At 42.1% G+C, this 12,277-nt stretch overlaps 1 protein-coding gene across 1 annotated transcript in view; it reads left to right on the top strand.

Moving 5' to 3' along the window:
• The window catches only part of zcchc14 (zinc finger, CCHC domain containing 14), a 107,508-nt gene that overhangs the window by 41,663 nt on the left and 53,568 nt on the right, over positions 1–12,277 (top strand). The window contains exons 4-5 of the mRNA XM_055649064.1: positions 1,455–1,526; positions 7,291–7,400. Coding sequence (XP_055505039.1) covers positions 1,455–1,526; positions 7,291–7,400 — 182 coding nt within the window. The remainder of the gene's footprint in view (positions 1–1,454; positions 1,527–7,290; positions 7,401–12,277) is intronic.

Consider the following 12,277-nt stretch of genomic DNA (forward strand, 5'->3'; position numbering starts at 1 on the left):
CAGATCATCCAGACATCATCCAGCTGTCCTTAAGGCGGCAAGGCAAAATAATGGAAATCACAGGCCAGTTGGTCTGACTTCTGTGGTTGATAACATTTTAGAGTCCATTATTGAAGATGAGATTTCGGGGTACTTGGAGGCACATGACAAAATATGCCAAACTCAGCATTTTTTTGTTCAGGGGAGATCTTGCCTGACAAATCTGTTGGAGATTTTGAAGAAGTAACAAGCAGGATAAACAAAGGAGAGTCTTTGGATGTTGTTTACTTAGATTTTCAGAAAGCCTTTGATAAGGTGCTGCATGTGAGGCTACCAAACAAGATAGGAACCCATGGTATTAGAGGGAAGCTACCAGCATGGATAAAAGATTGGTTGGATGGCAGAAGGCAAAGAGTGGGAATAAAGGAGGCCTTTTCTGGTTGGCTGCTGATGGCTAGTGGTGTTCTTCAGGGGTTGGTGTTGGGTCCGCTACTCTTCACATTATATGTTAATGATCTGGATGATGGAATTTATGTTTTTGTGGCTAAGTTTGTGGATGATACGAAGATATGTAGAGGGGCAGGTAGTGTTGAGGAAGCAGGGAGTCTGCAGGAAGACTTGGACGAGTTAGGTGAGTGGGCAAAGAAGTGGCAGATGGAATACAGTGTATCAAAGTGAACGGTCATGGACATTGGTAGCAGGAATAAAGGGATATTCTTATTTCTAAATGGGGAGAGGATTCAGAAATGGGAAGTTCAAAAGAATAAAAGATGTACAATTAGAATGGAGATGAGGAGGAATTTTTTAGCAGAGGGTGGTGAATCTGTGGAATTCATTGCCACAGATGGCTGTGGAGGTCAAGATGTTAGGTATTTTTAAAGCAGAGATTGATCGTATTGATTAGTAAGGGCGTCCATAGTTATGGGAGGAGGCAAGAGAATGAGAGGGAAAAATGGATCAGCCATGATTAAATGGCAGCGTTCGACTCGATGGGCCACATGGTCTAATTCTGGTCCTATGTTCTTATAATATGTGAGCGTTTTCTTAACAAAGTATACCTTTACAGTCTAGTAATAACTGCAGCATAATGGGCTCCTCCTGAGTTGGCTTGACAGATCCATCCTCGGTGGTAACTACACCAGTTTATTCTAGAGAATAGTCTTTATATTCTCTGTTGAAAGGATATTAATGGATTGCATTATGTTGGCCTTTGTGCTCATAATTATTGTAGTTTTCAAGGTTGTGGAAATAGCAATATGTAAGACTAATGTTGATAAAATTAAATTCTGCCTATATGCTTTTTTGCTGTAGCATTAGTCTGCTGAAATAGGATCTGTATGAATGTTTTAATATTTTAATTTAGAATCCCTGTTAAGTACTGTTTTAGTATTCTCCCAAGCAACTGCAATTGATGGCTTAATTGCTTTGAGGTTTTCAGTATTATAAAATGCACATTTTTTAATTTTGATTTCTAGGTACTGTGGTCGGATTCCTCAGTGACTTTTGTAACCAAGTCTAATCGGGAACTGAAAGAATTTCTTGCAAAGGTAAAAACCGAGAAACTAACGTGTTTAGAAGACAAACTTTTGAAGGTTCAGAGGGAAAAATTAATTGTTTTTATCCTGTGTTTCAAGATTGTTGCAGCAAATTTCTAGTCAAAGCTTTTCAGATTTTCTAATCAAAGCCAATAATTTGAATGGAAATATATTAATGTAAAATTCTTGAATTGATACATTTCTGCTAAACTATATGGGTTAGGATAAAATCCTGAAAGATGTGGGCTACAGTAGACAATAGGTGCAGGAGTAGGCCAGTTGGCCCTTCGAGCCAGCACCACCATTCCCAATCAGTACCCTGTTCCTGCCCTCTCCCCATATCCCCTGACTCCACTATTTTTAAGAGCCCTATGTAGCTCTCTTGAAAGCATCCAGAGAATCTGCCTCCACCGCCCTCTGAGGCAGAGAATTCCACAGACTCACCACTCTCTGTGAGAAAAAGTGTTTCTTTGGCTCCATTCTAAATGGCTTGCTCCTTATTCTTAAACTGTGGCCCCTGGTTCTGGACTCCCCCAACATCGGGAACACGTTTCCTGCCTCTAGCGTGTCCAAACCCTTAACAATCTTATATGTTTCAATAAGATTGCCTCTCATCCTTCTAAAATCCAGAGTGTACAAGCCCAGCTACTCCATTCTCTCAGCATATGACAGTCCCGCCATCCCGGGAATTAACCTTGTAAACCTATGCTGCACTCCCTCAATAGCAAGATTGTCCTTCCATAAATTAGGGGACCAAAACTGCACATGATACTCCAGGTGTGGTCTCACTAGGGCTCTGTACAACTGCAGATTGGGTTAGATTTGAGCCAACCTTTGATTTAAGTATGCCACAATGAGATAAGTGCACTTTGATTTTGTTTTCATGATACTGATGAAGGAAGAAAATCATATGTTTCCAGTATGCAAAGATGTAACATTACTGCTCCTTAATGATCTGCCATTTATGCAAATATAAATAAGCATTTTGTTGGATTTGCCTCTCAGTATGAGTCCATGTTTAAGGTAAAGATCATATTTTATTTAACAACTGCATACATGGTGATTTATTATAGTGAGATTCCAATAAATGTAATTGAAAAATCTATTATGTAAGCAGATTTAGCCCAGAGATGGCTGCAACTGCAATTCACAATTTTGGTATAAGGTGCAAAAAACTCCAAAAATATATATTTAGCAGAAGTTTCAACATGGTTTATTTTGGCATGTAGATTTTGTAAATAGAAAATGTTATTGTGCCAGAATAATTATTGGAATAGATTCCAATTGCATCAAATTCCCATTATATTCTTATGTTGAAAATACATAGAGCTTTAACCGTTGGTCATATAAGATCTTTATCTTTTGGACTAATTTACCCTATATGCTTCAATTGGATTGTTAATTTTATCAACAAAAATTGTAATGACCAAATCACTGGATGGATTTAAGAGAGAGTTAGATAGAGATCGAGGGGCTAGTGGAGTCAAGGGATATGGGGAGAAGGCAGGCACAGGTCATTGATAGGGGACGATCAGCCATGATCACAATGAATGGTGGTGCTGGCTCGAAGGGCGGAATGGCCTCCTCCTGCACCTATTTTCTATGTCTATATTCAACGGAATCATCTTGAATTATAGACACAAAATGCTGGAGTAACTCAGGGGGACAGGCAGCATCTATGGAGATAAGGAATGGGTGATGTTTCGGGTCGAGTCATCACCCATTCCTTCTCTCCAGAGATGCTGCCTGTCCCGTAGAGTTACTCCAGCATTTTGTGTCTACCTTCGATTCAAACCAGCATCTGCAGTTCTTTCCTACACACCTTGAATTATAATCAGATCATATTGTCTGCAGAGGGAAATTTGTTGCTGAGAAAATGTGAAAGAAACTGCTCATTATTTATGTTTGGCACTGGCAAACCTGGAAAGAGTTTCAGAACCGAGAGATCCGGGTCTACCGGTACATGGTTCTCTAAAAGTGGCGAGTTAGGTGGACAGTGTGGTGAAGAAGACGCAAAATGTAAGAAACATACTAAGGGAAGAATGAGGCAACCGTGGCTAACAAAGGAAGTCTGAGATGAGGATTAAGGATGAGGTTTCAGGGTACTTGGAGCTACATGATAAAATAGGCCAAAGTCAGCATGGTTTTGTTAATATGAGATCTTGCCTGACCTATTTGTCGGAATTCGTTTCAGGAAGTAACCAGCAGAGGCATAGAGTCAGTGGATGTTATTTACTTGGATTTTCAGAAGGCCTTTGATAAGTTTCCACATGTGAGGCTGCTAAACATGACAGGAGCTCATGGTATTTAGAGACTAGATACAAGATTGGCTGACTGGTAGAAGGCAAAGAGTGGGAATAAAGGTGGTCTAGAAAAGTAGATAATCCAGAAACCAGAAAGGCTATGGAACCGAAGGTGCCAGAAAATTGGTGCTCAAGCCATAGCATGCCAGGAAGGGGACAGATTCAGGACATCTGGACTTACCTTGTCTGAACATCTGGCGACTGCGGAGGGTTGAGGACCCGACCACAGGGGAAAATGGAGGAGGACTGGCCAATTTTTGTGCCTTCCACCACAGTGATGAATGCTGTGGTGGGTGTTTGTGTTAAATTTTTATTGTGTGTTATTTTTTTATTGTACCGCTGCTGGCAAATTCATTTCACTTGCACTTTATGTGCAAGTGACGAATAAAACATGACTTGACTTGACTTGAAACCACATTGTTTCAGCTTCATGTGCAGCCCAGCATGTTCTTTATTTCCCCACTGGATGGCAGCACTTTGCTCCCATGACCCAAGTCAGGCCTTTGCGTGGTGGCGGCTTTGAACGGTTGAAATGGGCAGAGAAATGGCAAATGGGGTTTAATCCGAGCAAGTGTGAGGTGTTGCACTTTGGGAGGTCAAATGTAAAGGGAAAATAATTAATAGCATGACCCTTAACAGCATTAATGTGCAGAGGGATCTTGGGCATGTCCATAACTCCCTCAAAGTGGCAACACAAGTAGATGTGGTAGAGAAGGCATATGGTGTGCTTGCTTTCATAGGTCAGGGCAATGAGTATAAGAGTCAAGAAGACACAATGCAACTTTGTCAAACTTTGGTTAGGCCTCATTTGGAGTATTACGTGTACTTATGGTTGCCCCATTTCTGGAAGGATATGGAAGCTTTGAAAAAAGTGCAGAGGAGATTATCCAGAATTATGCCTGCAGCAGGGAGCTTTTGCTACAATGAGAGGTTGGACAGACTTGGATTGTTTTTTCTGAAATGCTAGAAATTGCTGGAACACCTGATATAATCTCAGAGTCATGCAGCAGGCCAGATTTAGAATATAGTGTTCAGTTTTGGTCACCCTGTTGTAGGAAAGATGTTGTTAAGCTGGAAAGGGTGCAGGGAAAATTTACAAGGATGTTGCCAGGAATCAAGGGCCTGAGCTAAAGGAAGAGGTTGAGCAGGCTAGGATTTTATACTTGGAGCGCAGGAGGACGACCGGAGGACGTTCTTATAGTGGTGTGTAAAATCATGAGAGGATTAGCTAAAAGAAATGTAGAGGTCTTTTACCCAGAGTACAGGAATCAAGAACCAGAGGACATAGGTTTAAGGGGAGCTGCTATAGGGGGTAAGTCGAGGTAGGCACTATCATAGCGTTTAAAAAACATTTGGACAGCTACATGGGTAGTATAGGTTCAGAGGAATATGAGCCAAATGCAAGCAGGTGGGGGGACTAGTGCAGAGGGGGCAAGTTGGGCTAAAAGGCCTTTTTCCCACTGTATGACTCTAGGACTGTATATGCCATTCCTTAACCCACTTGCCCAATTGATCAAGATCCCACTGTCATTTTTGATAACCATCTTTCCTCTATACAATACCACCCATTTTAGTGTCACCTCACACAAGTATATAAAATTATGAGAGGCATAGATGGAGTAGGCAGTCAGAACTTTTTTCCCAGGATGTTAATTCAAATACCTGAGGACATCACTTTAAGGTCAGAGGGGTAAAGTTTAAAAGTGATGTTTGGGACAAGTTTTTAAAGACCGAAGGTGATGAGTGCCTGGAATGTACTGCATGGGATAGTGGTTGAAGCAGATACATTAGTGGCATTTAAAAGACTGAAATAGGCATATGAATAGGGAAGAATATGGGTTAATGGCAAGTAGATAAGTGATGCATTCATTGTAGATTAACCATATTAATCCATGCCTGTATAATCTCCACTACACATATTATGCATGTCACACATTCACCATATAATCCAGACCACGTTTTGGGCATCATGAGTACTGTACTTTTGTCAGCCTGTTGTTATGCCACGGCAGTTAGTACGTGAGCTGATGTGATGAGCACAGCTATGTGTAACGCTCTCTCTTTATGATCTTAATAAAAGACTAATGGTTCACTCCAGACTTTGTAATGGATCACTTGCAAACATGGTGTCAGAAGTGGGTTACAAACCCACGCCTACACTTGGAGACCAGAAGTCTCCACTTTGGCACCTGCTGGGCCATCATCGCCTGAGCTGCAGGAAGGCAGCCATAATATACATTCCTTAACGGATCCGTTGTGCAAACACAAGGATCCCATGACACGTTTCAATAATGCCAAAGTTGGTGTGAAGATAGACACTAGGGCTCGCTGCAACATCCTTTCCTTATCTGACTTCAGAAAAGTTCACAACAAAGAACGTATCAGGAAAACCAATGCCAAGCTGTACCCATTCGGTGGAGGTGAAGTTCAGCCAGTTGGAAAAGGGGAGCTGCCATGCCACCTGGTGTCCCAGGTCTACAACCTGGATTTTTTTATTGTGCGAGGGGAAGTGCCCCTCCTGCTGGGTATCGATGCCTGCCATGATATGGGTCTGGTCAGCTTTGGTAAAGCTGTGCACCAGCTATCCCCCAACCAGAGTCCTACCCGACAACCACTCTCAGAGTACAAGGACCTTTTTGAAAATAAACTTGGCAAGCTCCCTACCATGTACACTACTATAACTGGTCGTACCAGTTGTTCGTTTTTTCTTCCCCCCCCACCGAATCCCGCACGCAATGAGGGACCGCGTCAAAAACAAACTTTTCAGAATGGAAGCATTGGGCGTGATTGCCCCTGTCAATGACCCACCTGCCTGGGTTTCCACCATGGTCGCAGCTACCGAGAAGAATAAAGGCGAAATCAGGATCTGTATGAACCCAAACGATTTAAACACTGCCATCAAATAATCCAGTCTGCGGTTTGGGCTTCATGAGTACTGTAGTTTTATCACCCTGTCGTTTGCCATGGCAGTTAGTACATGAGCTGATGTGATGAGCGCAGCTGTGTGTTTAACGCTCTCTCTTTATGATCTTAATAAAAGATTAATGGTTCACTCCAGACTTTGTAATGGATCACTCACAAACAATCATGTTCAGCAGCACAGACATTGTAGGACAAAGGGCCTGTTCTTGTGCTGTGCTGTACTATGTCCTATGCTCATGCTGTACAGTTTCATGACTCTTTGGCTCTATCGTGCGCCTGCCCAGTAAGCCTGAAATTGGTTTGCCATGAGGTATATGTAGCAGTTTGCGTCCATGCCAATGAAATTGGAGAAAAAATTGATATTTGGGAATATCTTGAATGGAAACCCTGAAATACGAGACTTTTATACGACAAAATCCTGATCACTTTGCCTTTTTGATCTTGTTTTTGTTCAGCAAACAATCTTTTTCAGGATACCTATATCAGAATAAACTATCCTATTATGTTTGAACAGCGATATCATAAACACAAAATATCTTTTCATATTACAGCTTCCTCAAATGTTCCAGGATGAGAATTTGGAAAGTGTCATTCCCCAAATCAAGGACCTTGATTTTTGCACAGAAGAGAAAACATTTGCTGAACTGGAGCCATATCTCAGGTAAAAGTTTTAATTATGTGATCAGTTAATATTTAAAAAATACAGGATATGATCCTGCAGGGATCTAAAGATTCTGGATTAAAAAACAAAATGGTTGGAATCACATCAGGCAGAATCTGTGGAACAAGAAAGAGTTCCGACACAGTCTTCAACCTGGCAAATAAATGCTATATCTCATTCACACTGTTTGTGCCAAACTTGATGTTAAACTGATCACATATGCCTGTAGATGATCCATATCCCTCTATTCCCTGCACTTCCATGTGTCTATCTTAAAGCCTCTTAAATGCCATTACTGTATCTGCCTTCACCACCACCCCTGGCAAAATGCTCTACGCCCCCACTAATAAAAATAAACTTGCTCCTCACATCTCCATTAAACTTTCCCCCTCTCATCATATAGCTTGCCCTCTAGTGCTGGACATTTCCACCGTTGGGTTTGGGTTCTGACTGTCTATCCTATCTATGCCTCGTATAATTTTATATACTTGTATCAAATCTCCCCTCAACCTCTGACATTCCAGAGAAAGATTCCCAAATTATCCAACCTCTCCCTGAGCTGAAACCCTCAAATCCAGGCAGCGTTCTGTTAAACCTCCTCTGCACCCTCTCCAAAAGCCACCAGATCTGTCCTATAATAGGGCAACCAGAACTGCACATAATACTGCAAATGCAGTCCAACCAAAGACCTGCATCATGACTTCCTGACAAACTCAATGCCCCGGGCAATGAAGGTAAGCACACCATACAATTTCTTTACCTCCCTATCTACTTGTGCTGCCATCTTCAGTGAACTGTGAACTTTTGCTCCATGATCCATGGCACATCAATGCTGTTGAGGATCTTGCCATTAACTTTATGCTCTCCCCTTATTTTCAAACTCCAAAAGTGTGACACATCATACTTGCTTGGGTTAAACTCTACATGCCATTTCTTTGCCCATTTCTACAGCTGATCTATATCCCGCAGTATCTTCTGACAGCCTTCCTCACTGTTTGCAACTACTCCAGTTTGGTGTCATCAGCAACCTTGCTCACCAACTAATCTACATTTACGTCTAGGTCATTGATGTATGTCACAAACAGCAGAAGTTCCAGCACAGATACCCGCGGAATTTCACTGTCACAGGTCTCCAGACAGAATATCTTCCAACCACCACAACCCTCAGACTTTATGAATAACTTGAATACATCTGACCAAGTCATCTTGAACCAAGTTATTAATACAAGACGGAGGGTAATCGTGAATCCCGGATTCCTTAATCTTCTCGATCAGCCTACCATGGGGGACCTTATCAAATGCCTTATTAAAATCTATATGTACAACATCCACCGCCCTACCTTCAAAAATCTCTTCCATAAAAATTCAATCAAGTTAGTAAGATACGACCTCAGGCATAAAATCCATGATGGCTATTCCATATTTGCCCAATCTGTTCCAAATAGGAGTAAATCCTATTCTGAAGAATACTCTCCAATAGTTTCTCTGGCACTGACATTTAAATCTTGTTATTATACAATGTTATCCTCTGATGGCTCATTCTATATATGCACCACTCTCTGAGTGAAAAAGTAGTTATTTTGTTTCCTTTTAAATCTTTCCCCGCTCACCTTAAACCTAGGTCCTTTGGTTCTTGATTCATCACACTGTCAATTTCCCTCATCATTTTATACACCTCTATAAGATAATTCCTTGGCCTCCTGCGCTCCATCCTAGCTTGCCCAATCCTTCCCTATAGCTCAGGCCCTCGACTCTGGGCAACATCCTCAGGACCCTTCTTCTATACTCGATACTCAATGTACCGAAAGCTTTCTTTCCAACCTTATCGACAAGTGTCGCTATTTTCAGGGAATTGTGCACTTGTACTCCTAGATATCCCTGCTCTACAATATTCCACATGGACCTACCATTAAATGTGAAGATCCTGTCCTGGTTTGACTTCCCAAAATGCAACACCTTGCACCTATCTACATTGATCTCCTTTAGCCATCCATAGGAAATGTAATACCTGTCCCTGTACCTCCTCCCTCGCCTCCATCCAGGGACCCCCGAGGTTCACGTGCACCTCTTCCAACCTCAACTGCTGCAACCGGTGTTCCCGATGTGGCCTCCTGTACATCGGCAAGACCAAGCGTAGATTCTGTGACCGTTTCACCGAAGATTTGCTCTCAATCCACCAAGGCCGACTGGCTCTCCCATTCACTAACCATTTTATCTTCCCGTCCCATTCCCACACTGACCTTTCTGTCCTGGAACTCCTCCATTGCCAGAGTGAGGCCGCATACAGACTGGAGGAGCAGCACCTCATATTCTGCTTTGGGTTCTTAAAATCCAACGGAATAAACATTTTATTCTCCAACCTCAAACTAACCCATCCCATATCACCCACCCCCCCTCCCCTGTGTCTCATCTGGACTCTCACCATTTCTCCATCCACCCATGGATTTTAGGAAGACATTTGATGGAGTCCTCCATGGTATGCTGATCTAGAAGATTGAGATGCACAGGATTAGTATTTTTTAGTTTTTATTGTCAAGTGTACCGAGGCACATTGAACAGCTTTTGTTTGCTTGCCAACCAGTCAAAGAAAATATTACATGAATACAATCAAATTATCTACAATGCACAAAAAAAGGATAACGGGTACAACATTTGGTGCAAGGATATAACATTGGAGTCTGATAAAAGATGGTTCAAAGATCTCTCATAAGGCAGATGGGAGGTCAAGACTGCACTCTAGCGGATGAATGGATCGTTTAGTTGCCTGATAACAGCTCCAAAGAAACTCTTTGCAAATCTGGAGGTGTGTGTTTTCAAACTTCTGTACCTCTTGCCTGATGAGAGAGGGGAGAAGAGGGAGTGACAGGGGTAGAACTAGTCCTTCATTCTGCTGGCAGTCTTGCCAAGGCAGCATGAAGTATAGATGGAGTCATTGGAAGAGAGGCTGGTTTGTGTGATAGTCTGGGCTATGTCCACAACTCTATGCATTTACTTGCGGTCTTGGATGGAGTTGTTCCCAAACCAGGCTGTGATGTATCCCAATAAGAGTTTTTAGCCCATTTGCTTCGATGTGGCTGGTCCAGGACAAGCTACTGGTTATATGTATTCCTAGAAATGTGAAGCGTTCGACCATCTCTACTTGGGCACCATCAATGTAGACTTGGGAGCGTGTGACTTCCTGAAGTGAATCACAATCTCCGCTGTCTTGCTGACAGTAATGGTTTAGTCGTATGGAATCAGAACTGGCTTACTGATAGTAAACAGAGGCTAGTGGTAGATGGACAATATTCAGACTGGAAGTTTGACCTGTGTTCTGCAGGGATCTGTGCTAGTACCTCTGCTGTTCTGCAATTATAAAATTTAAAGCATTTATATTGGATTAACTTCAAATTAGTAGTCATATTTTAATGTTTGCAACTTTGTATGTTGTAAGAAGTCTGTTTAAGAAACTTTTTTTCTTTGTATTGGCTGTGTTTTTATTGCTGCAAGAAATTTTTATTAGTGTAAAGATACTTCCCTCTTCCAGGGCTCTTCAGATATGATATCAGTACCAACAGCTGATGATATAAACAAAACAAATGGAATGCTTCATGCTGTAGAAAAACAAAGATGGATTTTCCTATTCAACAATCATGACTTAAATTTAGATGCATATTACTAACTTTTTTTAATGCATGATAGTCAGTTCAATAATTCTTTGTTGACACGTTTACACAGCACAGTGTAATTCTGTTGCACAACCCACAAATGCACAGTCACCATATTTTGGCGCCATTTACAAAGAAAAAGTCCAAAGTCCAGGTCCTGACCACATGTTGGCAGTAGTGGAACGGCCCAGGCTGCTACAGGCCCGCGACCCAACGCCCCTCTCTTCACCCGACTGCCTCTGTGTCCTGAGGGGCACCTCCCTCAGACGATCTCAAAGGCGCTGGAGGCAATACCCGAGTCCCTCTACTACCGGCCCACTCACATGCGTCAGTCTTCACCAACAGTTCCCTTCTTCATTCTTCTGTCTTTGGGGCTTCCGAGATTCCCGTTGTAGGCAGCGGCCCACCGGGTCTTCGTTCTCGGTGGCCGTCCTCGTCTCGGCCAGCCACTGGTATATCATTAAACAGTTGCATTTATAATTAATAAAGATTTACGAGTTATCACCTATGAATACCTAAATGCTGAAGAGTAACATTTTCCTTTGAAATTATGTGATTTAAAAAAAATTCCTGACAGACTCTGGAGTTAGAAACATAGAAATTAGGTGCAGGAGTAGGCCATTCGGCCCTTCGAGCCTGATCATGGCTGATCATCCAACTCAGTATCCCGTACCTGCCTTCTCTCCATACCCTCTGTGTGAAAAAAGTTTTTCTCATCTCGGTTTTAAAGGGATTTCCCCCTTAACCTTAAGCTGTGACCCCTTGTCCTGGACTTCCCCAACATCGGGAACAATCTTCCTGCATCTAGCCTGTCCAACCCCTTAAGAATGTTGTAAGTTTCTATAAGATCCCCTCTCAATCTCCCAAATTCTAGAGAGTATAAACCAAGTCTATCCAGTCTTTCTTCATAAGACAGTCCTGATATCCCAGGAATCAGCCTGGTGAACCTTCTCTGTACTCCCTCTATGGCAATAATGTCCTTCCTCAGATTTGGATACCAAAACTGTACACAATACTCCAGGTGTGGTCTCACCAAGACCCTGTACAACTGCAGTAGAACCTCCCTGCTCCTATACTCAAATCCTTTTGCTATGAAAGCTAACATACCATTCGCTTTCTTCACTACACTGAGTTAAATTACGATTGCATACATTCAGTTGCTCTGACACCTTTTTATGGTTCTGCAAAGATTTATAGATTACAATAACAATTTATATCTTTGTTTTATAC

Source organism: Leucoraja erinacea, chromosome 17 (assembly GCF_028641065.1).
Source record: "Leucoraja erinacea ecotype New England chromosome 17, Leri_hhj_1, whole genome shotgun sequence".
Classification (NCBI taxonomy): domain Eukaryota; kingdom Metazoa; phylum Chordata; class Chondrichthyes; order Rajiformes; family Rajidae; genus Leucoraja; species Leucoraja erinaceus.